The sequence below is a fragment of the Gallinula chloropus genome (genome assembly GCF_964237585.1).
Source record: "Gallinula chloropus genome assembly, chromosome: Z".
Lineage (NCBI taxonomy): Eukaryota > Metazoa > Chordata > Aves > Gruiformes > Rallidae > Gallinula > Gallinula chloropus.
This window is the reverse complement of record NC_140089.1, coordinates 50,332,004-50,349,934: the sequence shown is the minus strand read 5'-3', so window position 1 is coordinate 50,349,934 and position 17,931 is coordinate 50,332,004. Positions and strand designations below refer to the sequence as shown.

Genomic DNA, 17,931 nt, shown 5'->3' with positions numbered 1-17,931 from the left:
CACCTCCCTGGGCAGCCTGTCCCAGGGCTCTGTCACCCTCACTGGGAAAAAGTTCTTCCGCACGTTGGTGTGGAACTTCCTGTGCTCCAACTTGCAGCCATTGCCCCTTGTCCTATCCCCACAGACCACTGAAAAGGGGCTGGACATTTCCCCCTGTGTCCTACACTTGAGATGTTTATAAACATTGATCAGATCCCCTCTCAGACTTTTCTCAAGGCTGAACAGTCCCAGTTCACTCAGCCTTTCCTCATAGGGGAGGATGCTCCAGGCCCTTCATCATCTTCGTAGCCCTTCCCTGGACTCTCTCCAGGAGATCCCTGTCCTTTTTATACCAAGGAGCTCAGTACTGGACACAATACTCCAGGTGGGGCCTGAGCAGGGTAGAGGAGAGGGGGAGGATCACCTCCTGTGACCTGCTGGCCACAGTCTTCACATCCCAGGATCCCATTGGCACTCTGAGCCACCAGGGCACCCTGCTGGCTCATGGCCAAAGGTTGAAGCACGACAGGTTTGTTTTTCTCTGAAGATTTCTGTTAGATCTCGGAGAACATACGGTATCACTTGACATCCCAACTGGTTTTTACATCTCACCGTCCCGGTACCGCCCGGGAGCCGCCACAGGGAGGGACCCGGGCCAGCCGCGCGCGGCCTCTGGCGGCAGCGCCTGGCGCTGCGGGCCTTTCTCCCGCCTTACGCGCAGGCGCCGCCGAGTGCCGGGAGTGGGGAGGTGCTGGGGAGCCGCTAGCGGGCGGCCGAGTGACGTCACCATCGGGGCCGGCAGGAGGCAGCCGAAGCTGCGTCGGCCGGAGGGAAGGGCGGTGTATTCGTTAAGCGTCATGTAGGCAGCTGGCTGGGCTCGGGGGGGCCGGGGGAGCGGGGTGCAGCCCTCCCGCCCGAAACACCCGCCTCCCCGCGGGGCGGGGTCACGCCCGCCGCATGCCGCCGGGCTTGCCGGACAGGCAGAGGAGCCAATGGGAGGCGGCAGGCCGGGCGGGGCGGGCGCAGGGAGCCGGCCGTTCTCTGCTGCGTCCCCTCTCGGCCTCGGCTGGCGGCCGGGCGCCTTCCCTTTGTGTTTGTCTCCCCCTGCCGCCATGCCGCGCCGCCCCGTGCCCGCCGCGCCGGGGCCATGCGGCCGCCGCTCGGCATCGCGCCGCTGAAGGCAGGAGAGGAGGTACCGAGGGGAAGGTCTCCCGCCTGCCTGCCGCCTCATGCCGCGGCGCCGTCCCGCCGCCAGCTCGGCCACCTGCATGGACGGGCATGGGGAGAGCCGCGCTTTGCCGCACCGCCGGGGCTGAGCCGCCGCGCCGCCGCCGGCCGCGCCGCCCGTCGCTCGCCGTCCTCGGCCTCCTCGCCGCCCTGGGGCTGCTGCTGGGCTCAGGTACCGGGCTGAGGCCGGGGCCCGAGGGGGGTCTGCAGTGCGCGGAGCTGGGGCTCGGCGGTGCAGCCGGAGCTTCGGCCCGCTCACGGCGGACTGGAAGACGGGGAGGGGGTTAACGCGCTGGGGCGTAGCGGGGTGGCGCGGCCCCGCGGTGCCTGGGCTTGCCCGCCCGCCCTGCGGATGGGGAGGGAGGCCGGTGCCAGCGGAGCCGGGCCGGGCCGCGCCGCATCGCATCGCGGGCTGCCTGGTGGTGACGCGAGGAATGACCTGGCCTGCTTCGGCTTCAGCCGGCGTTGGAAGCCGGGGAGGACGCGTGAAGTAGCCTGCGCGTTGCAGGTGTGGGCTGGAGCAGCCAGCGCTTCCATCTCCGCAGCCATCGGAGCTGCTGCTGGTCAGTCAGTCAGACAAAAGCAGCAGGCGAGCTTCCCAAAGCCGCAGGGAGGGACGGATTTATTAGGTGGCGTGATGGCTGACTTGCTAACCTGGGCTTGTCTATGTGTGGTTAAAATGCTGCCACAAACCACAGCTGAAGGGAAATCGAAGAAAATTTTCGATGCTTAGAAAGTCGGGCTCTGAGCCAGCATTTCCTGTGCTGTTTTGCTTGGCTTAGGTCTTTTTTGTTTGTCTGAAAACACGTCATTTGATTAGGGTAGGGGGTGCTTTTGCAAAGCTACCTGTCACTTGCACAGAGATCAAGTGAGGAACTTACTGCTTAAGCATATAATTCGTGGTCATGCTTAGCTGTAGGTTAGAGACTTCCTTCTGCTCAGAGATTTTGCCAGGAGATTTGCATTCGTTACTGGCAAAACATATTGCCCTTCTAAATTCATGCTTCTGATATTCAGAGTAAATCATAGGAGGGTCTCCTAAATGATGGCAAGCAGATAAATTGCTAATGTCCTCCTATCATATATATTGCAGGAAACAATTGTGTTTAAAAATGAGGAGTGCTGCTAGATTACTATTCGCTCTGTTTTTGCTCCTCATGCCTCAGGACTTTAGGAACATTTTAATTAGACTGCCAAAATCAGACTAGAGCCATGCATATTTTACTTTGAGGACACACAAAAAAAGTAGGAGATCTTCTAAAGAGGGGTTTGAGGGAAGGCAAAGGCTATCTGTTAGGTATATAACATTTTTCGTTTTTTTCACTACCATGTAGCTTTGTAAGCATTTTTGTGATGTTCAAAATCTGCTTTATGACAGTGTGAAATTAAGATTAATATATATACAGCTGAGTTTTATACTTCATAAGATGAACAAATAAGCACAGCATATTTTTAGTGGGTAGTTTTGGATGCTTTGATTGTTGCCACATGAAGAGCTGCACATATTCTTCATGAACATCCATTTTCTGTTAAGGCTGTTTTCAGATAGGAGGGAACTGGCTGTTTCCCTTCACTGGGGCCCTCCTTGTTTTAATGCCTGTGGAACATTTGTCACTTTCCTTTACTGCAGTATGAAATCTTGTTAATTTCTAGTCTTCATGAATCCTTGTGTAAAAGTTATCTGCAGAAGATCATTGTTAACTGCCATGACAATCTAGAAGGATTTCCTATCATGACAGTGAAAGCTGTGGAGAAGAGTACTCCAAGACTCCAAAAATATGCTTTGCTGGGATGGTAGTTATGCTTTATTTGTGGAGATCAGGTGACTAGATGAGGCCCAACTCATTTTTGCTAATGTAAACTGAACTGTGTACCTGTCATGCTTAAGGTTTTCATGGGGAGAGAGTTTCTTTTCCCCTTGTTTTATTACTGAATTACACTCTTAAGGGGTACTGCTATTGCAGTATTGGATTCCTTACCTGGCAGCTTGCACTTAAGACAGCTATGGGCTTTGCCACTCCTTAGTCCCAGAGAGCAAGCAGTGAAGTTTTAGCTATGGCAATGCCAGGGAAATCAAGCAAACTGAATTTATGGCTGGCCCACTTCCCCACCCTCCTTTCCCCATTCTGCTTTCTAGAATAGAAACTTTGGTTTCTGCTTTATTCAGTCTGGTTTTCTCTAAACAGACACTATTGCTTGCCGTCTTTACTACATCCTTCTGAGGGGCAGGATTCTGTTAAAAATTTGAATAGCTTGGTTAAAGTACTGAAGGACTAAATGTAGGCTTGCTTATTCTAAGTGATTAACTTAGTGTCACTTGTGAAGTTGGTGATGCAATTCTGTAAGAAATGCTGGGCTCATTCTTGGCAGGAATTGGTGCTCTTAATTTCTATCTAGACAATATGAAGTAATGGATTAAGTCATGCATGGGTCATCTGAGCCTTTGAGATGGTCTGGTGTGATACATTTCTGCTTCTTAACCCCTTTTGCTCTGTTATGTTGTGTTTCTGCAACGGGTGAGCATCGTCTCTACATTATTTCCTGCAGTAGTTGTGGGTGTGGAAGGGGATATTGCAAGCTGAGAGGTTTTACATGATTTCTCTCTGGATCTGTTTTGTGCTTAGGTGATTGCCAGCTGCAAACACCGTGTCAAATCCAGAAGTGCACCACTGATTTTGTGTCTTTAACTTCACATCTAAACTCTGCTCTGGAGGGCTTTGATTGGGAGTTCTGCAAGGCCCTGCGAGCCTACTCTGCTTGTACCTATCGCAACTCTAAAGTATGCCGTGGAAACCTGGTCTACCACTCTGCAGTGCTTGGGATCAGCGACCTCATGAGCCAGAGGAACTGTTCCAAAGATGGACCCACATCTTCCACCAACCCTGAAGTGACCCGTGATCCCTGCAATTACAGTGGCTACACAGAACCCAAGGAATATCACGGAGGGGAGAAGACTGCTCCTCCTACGTACCTGTTTTGTGGCTTGTTTGGTGATCCTCATCTAAGGACTTTTAAGGATCACTTCCAGACGTGCAAAGTGGAAGGTGCCTGGCCCCTCATAGACAATAACTACTTATCAGTGCAAGTGACCAATGTGCCTGTGGTCCCAGGATCCAGTGCTACTGCTACAAATAAGGTATGCGTTCTTAAGCACTTGTTGTGGTTCTGCCCCCAGCTGGCAGCTGAGCACCATGCAGCTGCTCACTCTGGGGGTAGGGGAGGGGGGGGTAGGGGGAAAGGCAGCAGACCTGAGTTGGGATAAGGATAGTTCTCACTGAACCACACAGCTTGGGGTCTACATCTCAGAGCCATCCCAGAGCTGGACCGTTGCCAAAAACTGCATATCCTGGAGCCACATGCTCCTCCCCCCTCAGGTTCCCCTTTATGCTGAGCGTGATGCAGTTGGTATGGGATACCCTCTTTGGCCAGTTGGGGTCACCTCTTCTGGCTGTGTCCTCTCCCAGCTTCCTGGGTGCCCCCAGCCTTCTTGTTAGCGGGGCCATATGAACAACTGAAGAGTCCTTGACTGCCTGGCAACAACTAAAACCATCACGGTGTTGTCAGCACTGCTCTTACCCTAACTCCCAAACACCTTTACACCAGCTGCTAGAGAGAAAATTATCCTAGCTGAAACCAGGACAGCACTGTGCATGCAAACAGACTTAACAGGCCGAGACAGCAGAGTAAGTCCTTAACAGCTAAGAAGTGTAGCAGTTACTGCTGTTCTCTCAGCCACTTCAGGTGGAAGGAATACTTATACTAGGAACTTGTGCTGTTACCTTACCAGAAGAAAAGTATTTGTCTCTTTCTGCTGAAGGCAGATAGGAAGTCTGTCTTTAGAAAGAAAATAAGTGAGTATAAGCGTGAACCTGGTTGAAGTGTTCTCAGATTTACCTCTGGAACTAGGGGTGAAAAATGCTCTGAATTTTTGGGGTCATCTTTCTATCAATAAAATAAATAAATTGAACATACTATTGAAACTGATGCTGTGACGTGTCTTGTTCCCTTTTTGTAATGAGATGATCTTTTAAAACTGTGCTATTGTAATTCTTACATTGTCAGGGTTTGTCAGGCTACATGTACACAGTTTCAAGACCATCATTCACTGTTTTATTAAACTTGGAAGTAGGTGGTTATCATTACTGGGGTCAGAAGCCAGTGGGTGCTGGTCACAGTACGTTAGAGACTGCACATCTTCCATGGAGATGTCTGTGGGGTAATGTTATTAAGTGAAAATCAGTCTTCTGTGAGAGAGTTGTCTTCTCTCTCCAAGACCTCTGGGACTTCAGTAACCCCAGCAGCCTGAAAGCTATCCAGTAAAAGAATGTCTTTTTTGTTTTCATAAAGTATGTTTCCTTGTCCTCCTTCCCATACTGTGCACCTGGCAGGAAGGTGTGAAAAGCAGGAAAACTCTTCCTTTGATTTATTAATTGGAGGGATACATCCTCTTATGGGAGTTGTATTTATTCACAGAATGCTTTTGGCAATTTGTTTGTAGGTGTTCTGCATATCTGCAATGCCCATAGTAGCAACATCTGTTTCTTCTCCACAGTGAACAAAGATACATGTGTGTTAGTCTAGCTGAAACCTGCAACTCCAGTCTTTGAGCTTAACTGATGCCCGTTGGCGTAGGACCTTACAGCCTTTCAGTTGGAATATGAAGGATCATCAAGTAGATGGGAAACTGAGTTCAATCTCCTTTCTGACAGACATCCTGTATGAATTTTGGGTAGATCACTGGCAACTTTAGGTCTGATTTTTTTCTCCAGCTATAGACACAGATTTCCCCTGTCTTGGGAGCTGGTTTGGGATTGATTTTTAATTGCGTGCTTTGTTTGGAGGGATACCAAGTCTTTCTTGGCTTTCATGGCTGTGACAGGAGTTCTGGATATCACTAGTGTAGTTCATAATTAGCAAACGAGTCAGAGATGCTTCTGCTTGTCTATAGAAAATTTCCTTCATCTTTGCAGTAATTGGAAATAAGAGATTTTCCTTTTTGTTTACTTCATAGTGAATAGCTTGAGTGTGAGACAGTGGATGGAAGGTCATTGAAGGAAAAAACCACAAAAATGTACTGTGGAGGATTTCCTGGGCATAAAGCTTTGAACATGGGAATTGATTGTATTAGCAGTGTAGGGGAACACTGGGTATAAGTGTTCTTTTCCCAGAGTCAAAATTTTATGTATGTCTTTTGCAGCCTGTTTTCTATTTTTGCAGGAAGTTGTTGCAGACTGAACACTGTGTACTTAGTCTCCCTGGAGTAATTAGTACTAGAGACTCTAAAGAGTCATGTCCCTTCAAGCCTCATCTTCTTCAGACTAAACAACTACAGCTCCCTAAGTTGCTCCTCATAAGATTTGTGCTCTAGACCCTTCACCAGCTTCATTGCCCTTCTCTGGAGACACTGCAGCATCTCAGTGTCTTTCTTGGAGTGAGTGGCCCAAAGCAGAACACAGTACTTGAGGTGCAGCCTCACCAGCACTGAGTACAGAGTGACAACCACTTCCCTAGTCCAGCTGGCCAGGCTGTTTCTGACATCACCCAGGCCACCTTGGCCACCTGGGCACACTGCTGGCTTGGGTTCAGCTGTCTGTTGACCAGCTCCTTTTCCACCAGGCAGCTTTCCAGTGACTCTTCCCTAAGCCTATGGCATGGGTGTGGTAGTGTAACCCTGGCTGGAGGCCAGATGCCCCCCAAAGTCACCTATGACTCCCTGTTTCAGCTGGATAGGGGAGAAAAATATCTATTGAGAGGCTTAGGAGTATTCAGCGATGAATGTTGTGGGCAAAAGAGATTCACCATGGAATTAAAAAACATGTATTTTTTACGCACACACACACACAGAGACTCTGAAAATAATACATAAAACCAAATCTTAAAACACTCAGGCTCAATTTTATTAATGATTTTTCTCTCTTCCTCTCCCCTTGGTGTAGTGGGAGTAGCGGGGGAAGAGGCTGGTTTTGAGGTTTCAGTCTGTTCCTCATGAGTTGTTTTCCTTCTTAGTGTGGAGTGGTGGGATTCCTCACACTCTTCCCCTGCTCCAGCATGGGGTCCCACCTATGGGAGACAGTCCTCCATGAACTTCTCCACTGTGAGTGCCTTCCCACGGGGCTTCAGCTCTTTACCAACTGCCCAGTGTGGGTCCCTCCCATGGGGTGCAGTCTTTCAGTCCCAGACTGCTCCAGCCTGGTCCGTCTTGGAGACACAAGTCTGCTCTGGTGTGGGCCTCTCTCTCCACAGGCTGCAGGTCCTGCCAGGAGCTTCCTCCATTGAGGGTCACAGTGTCTTCCATATGTCTCCACCTGCTCTAGCATGGGGTCCTCCATGGGCTGCAGGGGGGATCTCTGCTCCCCAGCATCTTCCATGGGCTGCAGGGGGGATAACCTGCTTCACCATGGTCTTCTGCATGGATTGCAGGAGAATCTCTTCTGGCGCCTGGAGCGTCTCCTTCCCCTCCTTCGTCCTGACCTTGGTGTCTGCAGAGTTTCTTACATCTTTTTGCTCCCTTCTCTGGCAGCAAAAAGTGGCTGTTTGTGGGGTTTTCTTCTTAAATACGTTATCACAGAGGTGCTTCCACGGTTGCTTCTTGGCCCAGCCTTGGTCAGTGGCGAGTGACCTTAATCCTAGGCGGTGTTTACTGTGGGCCTAGAGAAGGCTTCTAGATACTTCTCTCAGAAGCCGCCCCTGCAGCTCCCTGCCTCCACCAAGACCTTGCCACACAGACCTACAACAATAAGATTGTTGCTACCCAAGTGCAGGACCTGGCCTTGTTGAACCTTTATAGTTGGCCTAAGCCTGTCGGTCCAGCCTGTGCATATTCCTCCGTGGTGCCTTTCTACCCTCATCCAGATCAACATTCCCACTCGGCTTTGTGTTGTCTGCAAACTTCCTGAGCTTAGCTGGTGTGAAGATAAACAATTCCTACTATTCAAGACAGCCAGGCCTTACTGAGGCTGGGTTTGTGGGACAAGGTGTGGCAGTTTTTCAAGTGTAAGTGTCGTCTCATCTGGACATTTGTGGGGCTACTGGGCAACTGTTATCAGACATTTTAGTGCCTTAATACCTGCCTTTGGGAGGTGGAGTGGAAAGGATATGCATTACATATTCACTCAGCAGCACTTACCTGAATGTCTTTAAAGCTTCTAGAAGGCTCCTAGGGGCAGTGTAACAGAGAATAAGTTAACTTGAAGTTGCAGGTGTTTTCTCAGATGTGGTAATGGGGGTTAAATGTTTATGTTATGCACTTAAACAGGGTTTACTTTTCCATTTGATGCCATCTAAGCTTTATAGTACCAGTGTAGTGAGGAGAACCTTTCTTCTTGGGTTGTCCTCCTGAAATAAGGAGGTGGATTGTTTCAGCTACCGTTACCATTGATTAGGGATGCTTACCTACAGTTATCTTCTGGGTATTTTTTAAATTCATGAGTAGTAGTGATTTATGACCAGTGTCCTCCTTGCATAACCACATTCAAGAAGTGCTTTTGAGTGATCTTGGATTTTCTTTTGGAAATCATCTAATGCTGAACTGTCGTGATTTTAGGTTGACTTCCTCTTTGTGTTGTACATGGAATCCACACTCCTTTCCCTCCCATTTTGTCCTCTGTCAGAAAATTTGAACGTATCATGGAAAAATGTCTTGTGGTGGTACAAAAGCAGGCTGAAGTATGGCAGGCTGTATTTAATTTTCCAACACTCCCAGCAGTGGTTGCTTCCAAGAAGTTGGGACAGCATCACTGAAGTAGTCCTTAAATCTCCCCTGAACAGTTTGCCCTTAAAATTCCTCCACTATCACCAATATGCATGGAGGAAGCAAAGGGGGTTTTGTACATAAACCTCTTGCTGGTGTCTTTGAGCTACATCGACTTCAGCAAACACTGGAGAGAAAGGTGAAGAAATCCTGCTTTGAGTGATGCTTAGGCTGTCTGATGGGCTTAACAGCCATTACCATTTGTAAGGTGTAACATACCTTTTAGTTTTGCTTCATCCCAAAGGACTTGCTATGCATATGACAAGGAACTAGCCTCTCATATGAGGCTATTGAGTAAAAACTTTACAGTGAGCCCTTGTGACTTTCCTTAAATCTCTCTACTTCCACCCTTTGGCACAGGCCATTTTTCAGTGAGTGACAAGTGGTGCTTGTTTTCTGAGATGAAACTCACATGCTGTTGCAGGCTTTTGGAAAGGGAAGCTGTGACATTTTCAGTAGGTGATTGGAAAGTTAATTTAATGCATTCAGGTTTAAATTTTCCTATATGTATGTATGAAATCTAAAAACTTCTGGGTGTCAGTGCAAGATCCATTTAGAAATATTGTTGTGGTTCAGCTCCAGCCATCAGCTAAGCACCACTCAGCTGCTTGCTCACAACACCACCAGTCCACCCTCCTATCCCCCAGTGGAAAGGGAAAGAGAATCAGAAGAAAAAGGTAAATATCATGAGTTGGAATAAGGATAGTTTCTTAGGACAATAAAGGAAGAGGAAAATAACAACATAAGTCAGAATATACAAAGCAGATGATACACAGTTCCTTTTGGTCACTTGACACAACTCCCAGCAGCACCTCCTCCCCTGCCAGCTCCCTGTATATATTAAGCATGATGTCATACTGTATGGTACTCCTTTGACTACCATTTGGCTATTCAGGGTTACCGGTTCTGACTGGGTCCCCTCCCAACTTCTTGTGAGAATTAGCTCCATCCCATCCAAAAACCAGAACAGTCATGTGTGCCATGCAGTTTTCTTATGAACTTTAATAGCTGCCATTCACAGATCGGTTGTTCACTCCTTTGCAGGCTTCCCACGGATATTTGAAAGACCATTGGTCTAGCATCATAAAAACTCCTGCTGAAATATCTCCTACTTGTTCTCCAGTGCTTGATGAAATCATTAGTCAGTCATCAGGGCTGTGTTTTTTCTTTAAACATCCTTCCTTGTCTTTTCCCATAGACTGAAATGGTGCATAAGGAGAGCATCTGGATGTTTTCTCGTGATGCTGGGCATGAGGTAGGTTATACAGAGTGATGGTGAAGATAAAGCTGAGAAGCATGAATAGCAAGGTGTTTCTTCAGCTGCATCTCAGTGCCATCTCAGCAGTCTGCCTGACCTACTGCACTTTATGCAGACTAATGGACATGCCACTAGATCCACTGTGGGGTCTCATCTGCTTCCCTGTTGCTCTGTTAGGAGAAATACTCTAGCAAAATGTAACATCATAAAACATTGCAGGGGTGCTCTTTCAATATGCATATTCCACTGGCCAGGTATTCAGTTATTAAATAGTTGCATAATGTAATCAGTGTTCCCTACCTCTCTGGCTAGCTTGCCTTGTTATATACCTGAATGTTGACTGCAAGCTTCCTAAGACGTGTCGTGACCACCTGTGCTTGGAGTAGCAGGATGGGGTGGGTCTGTGAATCTTAGTATCACCTTGGGTTTTCAGCAGTATTGAGGTAGGTTTTGCATGATTGTGTCGTGATACAAGCCCTGGTGTCAAAGTACAACCCAGTCATGACAAATGTCTGGGGAAGAAAATGCACTTGGGGACTACTGTGGTAAAATTAGGTGTAAAACTAGGCAAGGTCAAAATCTGTCCATAAAAGGACAGGAGACATTTATCCTATGTTAAACAGGAAAAAAACCCCACAAAACACAAAAGAACAACAACCTTCAGATTTTTCCAGAGTTGCTGCCTGTTCAGTTAGTAGTGTCACCTTCGTGCATGTCATCCATCATATCGGTGGTGTTTAACATCTGGATGAAGTCTCACACATCTGGGTTTTGTCTGAACTCCTTTCATCATTCATTTTGCCTGTAGCAGGTGTGGAAGACTTGAATGTATGAAATTACATTTCTAAAGACAGGAGTTGGATTTGTGTCTTGCTTTTGTGAGAGAGCTAGGCAGGGTCAAAGATATGAAGAGACTTCCAACCCTGGTATGGCCCTTGTATTGTTATATATTATGGCTTTATCATGTAGGCAGTGATGCAAGTTGCAATAAGAAGACCAGCGGTGATCAAAAGAGACTTCAGGGTCTTGGGAGGACTTGTTAAGCAATCAGAAGCACAAGTAGTTTTTTCCTGTATCCTTTCAGTTGCAGGGAATGGTGTTGGAAGAAACAGGAAGACCCAGCTGATCCACATCTGGCTCCTTGACTGGTGTCACCAGCAGAATTTTAAGGTTTCTTATCACACAGGTCAGTCTACATGACACCAGGCATTCTGGTGACAGGTGGGCTACATCTTTCTCAAAGTGGGGAGAAGATCTTTGCACAAGAGTTAGCAGGGCTCGTGGAAAGAAGTCCAGATTAGATTTGAAAGGGGAAAAGTTTAAAACCAGGCCATCACAGTGGGGTAGGGGATGGAGACCCACCCAGCAGCAAAGGCACAAGGGTAATTGTTGTGTTGGAAATCACAGAAGCACCTGACAACAGTTGCACAGGAAGTAAGGGCTTCTCCCCCAAAAATGGTGGCAGGATCAGTAGTCCAGCTGAAAGCTTTTTGGCTGGTTACAGTTTGACAATGGTGGTAAAAAGGTTGAGTGTTTAAGTCTAGGGGTAAGGAAAGGCCAGCAAGGCACATACCATGGTGGGTGTCTGTTAGAGACCACCCAACCAAGATGAAGGGGCAGGAGAAATATAAGCAGGTGGGAGAAGTCTCAGAATTGCTAGGCCTTGCTCACATGGGAGGGCTTCAACTTTCCAGGTATCTGCTGGCAATACAATACAGTGGAGAGGAAACAATCTAGGAGGTTCCTGGAGTGTGTGGAAGATAACTTCCTGACACAGCTGGTGAGTGACCTGTGTAGGTAGAGTGCTCCACTTGGACGTTTTGATTGTGAACAGAAGACTTGTGGTTTATAAAATGCATCAAGGCTGTCTTTGGTATAGAGGTGGGATTTTTTATTATTGGAGAAGTAAGGAAGAGGGTCAGCAGATCTGCTGCCTTCAACTTCCAGAAGGCAGACTTTGGCCTGTTTAAGGGCCTGGTTGACAGAGCTCCTGAGGAGGAAGGCTTGAAGGAGGGAAGAGTCCGAGAAGGCTGGACATTGTTCAGGAAGGAAATCTTAAAGCCAGCGGTGTGCCCAGGTGGCCACGGTGGCCTGGCTGATGTCAGAAACAGCCTGGCCAGCAGGACTAGGGAAGTGGTTGTCACTCTGTACTCAGTGCTGGTGAGGCTGCACCTGCTTTGGGCCACTCACTCCAAGAAAGACACTGAGATGCTACAGTGTCTCCAGAGAAGGGCAATGAAGCTGGTGAAGGGTCTAGAGCACAAATCTTATGAGGAGCGACCTAGGGAACTGTAGTTGTTTAGTCTGGAGAAGAGGAGGCTTGAGGGGAGACCTTATGACTCTAAGAGCTGCTACTGGGAAGGAGTTGGTAATGAGGTGGATGTCAGTCTCTTCTCCCAAATAAGAAGTGATAGGACAAGAAGATAGAAACAGCTTTAAGTTGTACTAGGGGGGGGTTTAGATGGGATAGTAGAAAAAAATTCTTACCAAGCACTGGAACAGGGTGCCCAGGGAAGTGGCTGAGGCACTGTCCCTAGGGGTATTCACATTACATTTAGACATGGTGCTTGCAGATGTGGTTTAGAGGTGGACTTAGTAGCATCAGGTCAATGGTTTGACTCACAGGTCTGTTCCAACTTACATTATTTTATGGTTCTATGAAATGCATACTGAAATTAGGACATGTGGTCAGAGGTACAGCACTGTAATTGCATTATCACACTAGTGAGGAGTACTGAAGAACTCAAGAGTTGTCAGAGGTGCTTTTGTTTCAGGCGTACAAGCCAGCCACCTTCTGCCAATACGTGGTCTTACGGAAAATGCACTTCGGCATCTCTGTACCACCGTTCTTGACAGGCTTTGCATGTGCTTGGAATTTCAGCAGTTATGACACTCAGATGATTTTACCTGCATCAATAGGAGTGGGATGAAGTCATCCAAAGTAAAATACTTCAAGTGTAGCTTGAATATGAGGGATTTCTTTTTGGCTTTAGCAACATTAGTATCACTGATGTTTGTATGTTTTATCTGGAGATAAGCTCCTTCACAATAACTTTCTTCTGGCATTAGGATTTTTTTATGTCTTAGGTTTAGAAATGGCAGCTAGTTTCTAGTCTACAAGCAGTGACAACATGAGCAGCTTTGTGAGGGTGTTCTTATAACCCAGCTGGAGTGTATAAAGTATTATAGTGCTTGTACTTACATAAGACATGTTAAATTTGTTTGTAATAACCTTTTACACTCAATGCTTTTTGTTATCTTGAGAACTTACAAAGCTCTTTGGTGAAATTTGCTTCATCCCCTTTTGCAACAAGTTCATGAGTATCCCTCAAATACCCGAGCATGAGATTGAGGTTGGAGTGGGTGATAATGGAAGGACCTTACAGAGTTCTGGTCTTACTGAGCTGGCCTGTGGATTAGATGGATGTTATGTGATAGAAAACACAGTATCTAAACTTCATGTCCTGAGCTGCAGTGAGTAGGATCCCTTCCAACCAAGGATCCCTTTCAACCAAGGCAGTTCTCTGATTGTATCCTGGGAAAGTCTTCATGCTCTCTGTTGGTTCCCTTTTTGGAGCATCCTTGCCTTCGTTCACTCATGAGTTGTTCAGCCCTTATTTGGGGGCTGAACTGACCTTTCCATAGGGTGATTGCTTCTGTTCTCTTGTCTCTGAAATTGTGTACATTTAATTCTTACAGAGAAGGGAGCTTTGGAGAGAATAGTTTGGTGGCTGCTGGCGGATAAGTTTTGCATTGCTTAACTGTTTTATCAAGTAGCCAGTTTGGTGTGTCATTAGAACCGTTAACTGTATTTGACTACAGACTTGTTCTGATGCTGAGAAGTGTTAGAGCTTTACTTCTGCTGAAATGTAAAGCATTCTTCCATTGCAGAGCCACACAAGTGTGCTCAAGGAAGTAGGAATGCTTCTTTGTCTGATCAGGCTGAGACAGAAGTCTGTTTTATTGAAACTGTTATGTAATTTATAAGATGATTTATTGCACGAGGCTCTGGATTATATGCAGAAACACTAATCACTTGACAGATCTCAGGTTTCTCATCTCTGGGTTGCTGATCTTACTTCACAGTGCATACTCATGAGGTGGTCTTCACAGCAACAAGGATATGTGTGCATGTTCTGAATTTTGGGCCTAGGCATTCAAGCCCAGCTGTGCCCCAAAGATGTCAGTTTACGAAATTGTTTGACAACACATGGTCTTAAGCTAGCTGTGTAACTGATTAATGCAAAGAAAAGCATTGGAAAATTCCAGACAGATAGTTCCAGTGGAAACACAAAATCAAAATAGTCTGTGTGAGAGAGACTGAAAGACTGAACATCAGCTGTGACAAACTGAAAATCAAAAACTTATGTAATGCTGTCAAGGGTATATCTGCATAGATCAAATGAGAAATGGCTGCAGGGGAAGGAAGGAAGGAGAAGGGAAGACTTGTATTATGCAGCTGATATGGAGAGTTGAGGCTAACGAAGGTGGAGATTTTATTTGGATTGATTTGCTTCGGAGCAGAGGGACAGGAACATAAAGCTGTTGTGTAGAAATGTGCTGGTTAACCAGAATTAAAATGTGAGTTTGCTATAGAGTAGGGCTTAATGGTAGAGTGTAATGTTAGATTGAAAATGCATCCTAATATGTTTTGGAGTACTCCAAATCTTGTAGCAAACTGAAAGCAATTTTGATGTAAACAATCAGTGATGAAAATAATGATTAAAATACCTGTTCCTGGTGCAGAATTCCTTTTGACCTGTTGAAGAAGTCACTTCTCTCTCAGCTGTAAAAGTAGTAACGTACCCGTTTCTAATATTTGTGTGGGATTCCTCATTCTACTTTTTATTTCAGAAAAAGCCACTAAGCACCCCAAACTTGTTCTGCCAGTAGCCTAATTATTCCCGTCAAGTAAGACTGGAGGACCAACTCTTTCTGTTGTGGCTTATTCAAATAAGTAAAGCTTTAAAAGGCTCATCATAGTGTTAAAAGAATGATTGCATAAAGCTCATGGTTTCTGTGTTGGAAGTCACTGTTCAAAGGCATGTCTTTGAGTGTCTTTAGGTCTTGCCTCTCAATGGGCACATTTTCTAAGAACAATGGAGTGGAAGTATTAAATCTCTCAGTTCCTAGGGCTAACTGATCCAGGAGCCCTAAGCCAGTTACTTGACTGATGGTTTTTCCAGGTCATGTCTATCTCATCTCACAGTGTGTTGTGTTGATGGCTGATAAACCACTAAATGCATCAGTGCTTTCAATGTAGCCTCACACAGCTAATCCTGGCACCACATCCAGCAAGTGTGTAGTAGCCCGACAAGGTTCCTGCGGTCATTGTAAAAGGAGTGGTGAGAACATCATGAGTGAGGGAAGCTGAGTTCTCTTGTGCTGTGATTTTATACCCTCTCGCTCTGGTTTTGCCGTAGTGGCCAGAATTGTGGGAATTACTTGGCACTTACTCTTCTCTGTGACTGCAGGATGCATTCCAAAGTGTTAAGAGTCCATGTCTTTGCTTTTCCTGATGTTATGGCTGTTGCTACATGCTAATAGTCTTGCTGCCAGACTAACCTAAGAGCAGATTTAATAATTGCCATCTGGTAAAATACTGCTTTAAGCATGTGTACGGACTGTTGTGTTTTAGTCATGAGATGGGGACAGCTGCCAAGCTCTGAGCTGATGGGCAGTCACAAGTATGTTCAGCTGCAAAATGGAAATGATGCAGAACAGTGACATTGTTTTCCACTAACTTTGCTTTATTTTTTCCCCCTCCCTCACCACCCTAGATAACTATTATCTTTAAATCGTACCAAGATTGCACAGATCAGAAGGTGTACCAGGCGGTGACTGATGACTTGCCTGCGGCTTTTGTTGATGGCACCACCAGTGGAGGTGACGGGAACGCCCAGAGCTTGCGCATTGTGGAGAAGGTCACGGGCAGGTACGTGGAGATGCACGCGCGGCACATCGGCACCACGGTGTACGTGCGCCAGCTGGGGTACTACCTAACGCTGGCGATCCGCATGCCGCAGGAGCTGGCGGTGGCCCATGAGGAGAGCCAGGACCTGCAGCTCTGCGTGAATGGCTGCCCTGCCAGTGAGCGCATCGATGGCACTGGCCACCTGGCGCTGCCTGCGGTAGGGCAGTTACGCCCTCGAGACGGTGCCGCTCACCCGCCGTCGGCGTACACGCTGGATGCTGCCACCGCCAAGTGCCATGAGAAAATGCTGGTGAAGGACATCTATTTCTACTCGTGTGTGTTTGACCTGCTCACCACTGGTGATGCTAACTTCACAGCTGCTGCGCACAGCGCCTTGCAGGACGTAGAGGCGCTGCACCCCAGAAAAGAGCGCTGGCACATCTTCCCCAGTAGTAAAGGTGGTAGCGTGGACAAGAGTGGAAAATTCTTTGTGGGTTTTGGACTCGTGTGCTTGAACCTTGTTTTGTTTTTGTAGGGTGGTTTTTGTCTATAACAAAGCTTTGTAGTATATATTGTCATAATATATTGAATAAATGAGTATATATGTATATATCATGTATATGACGGGACGCTGTGTCTTGGGACACCCACCAGATTGTACATATTGTGTTAAATTTTAATGTGTGATGTATTTGCTTTGCAGTTGTTGAATTGTTTTATAATGTCCCAGCATTGGGGCCTGATAGAAAGCACTTTATTTTTTATATATTAAATATTTATGTGTGTATCAGAGTATGTATTATACATATAAAAATATGCATACAATTCTTCCTCTTAAGTACTACTTGGTTTAACACATTTTTTAAACGGGATTAATTTATGGTTTTCTTTTATATTTTCTTCTACGTCAGAGGCTGCAGGGTCCTGTAATGACACTGGTGAGTTCACAGATTCACTAGTTAAAATCATTAATTGAATTCTGTCCCTGAAACAAATGACCATTCCTTCTTTGGAAGAAGAGAAATAAGGGCTTCCCATTAGGTCCATCTTGGATAAAATAAATTACAGAACCTTCTTTGTAATTCTGACACTTCCTAGTTTTCATGGCATCAGTTTCAAAAGAATGAAAGGGAATGTGTTGGAGGGAGACTTATGTAGCTCTCTAGATCCGGTAGAAAGGTAATTTCTGAAAGATATTAATGGTCTGGTTGTGTAAGCATGTAACATACTATTGCAACTGACTGTAATCTGAAGGGTTAAATTATTCTTGAAGATGAACTGCAGAAACCAGAAGCTTGAATTCTGTCCCTTGCTTGAGTGTTAATTCTATCTGTATGTTCAGTAGGAGGAGTAAGGCTGCAGGCTCTGGCAATTTTTACTGAGAACCTAGGAGAAGAGTGGTTGGGTGGCCTGAAGGTTAGTTTTGCTTGGTGCCTTTATCTGCTGCAAGAAATGGAATAATACATGCTCCAATAAACACAGCTCAAAGATGGGCTTATTTCACTCTGAAAGCTGTTCATCTGAGACTGGACTGGTAAGTCTCAAATAGCATTTGCATTTTTTTTTGAGCAAACCTGAGCTAGTGTTTGCCTTAGTAGAAGGAAATGGTATTTATTCATGAAATGAAAGCTCCTAGCAGAACAGTCTGTAGAAAGCTACAGACTCTTCTGACTAGGTTAGGGACTGTTCACTGTAAGTAAGGTCTTTTCAAGAGAGTGATTAATTCCCTGTATGGATGGGTAACTGCATACCAATGTTACCAGAATAACACTTAAGTATTACCAGAGGAACACTTGAAGGTAA

At 46.2% G+C, this 17,931-nt stretch overlaps 1 protein-coding gene across 1 annotated transcript; it reads left to right on the top strand.

The window, feature by feature from the left end:
* Nucleotides 1-1,242: 1,242 nt before the first annotated feature.
* Nucleotides 1,243-16,663, top strand: RGMB (repulsive guidance molecule BMP co-receptor b; the record flags this gene model as incomplete). Its single annotated transcript, XM_084278790.1, has 3 exons — nucleotides 1,243-1,378; nucleotides 3,831-4,342; nucleotides 15,995-16,663. The coding sequence occupies exons 1-3, from the start codon at nucleotides 1,258-1,260 to the stop codon at nucleotides 16,661-16,663; spliced, it is 1,302 nt and encodes a 433-aa protein (XP_084134916.1). The 5' UTR covers nucleotides 1,243-1,257.
* Nucleotides 16,664-17,931: the final 1,268 nt, after the last annotated feature.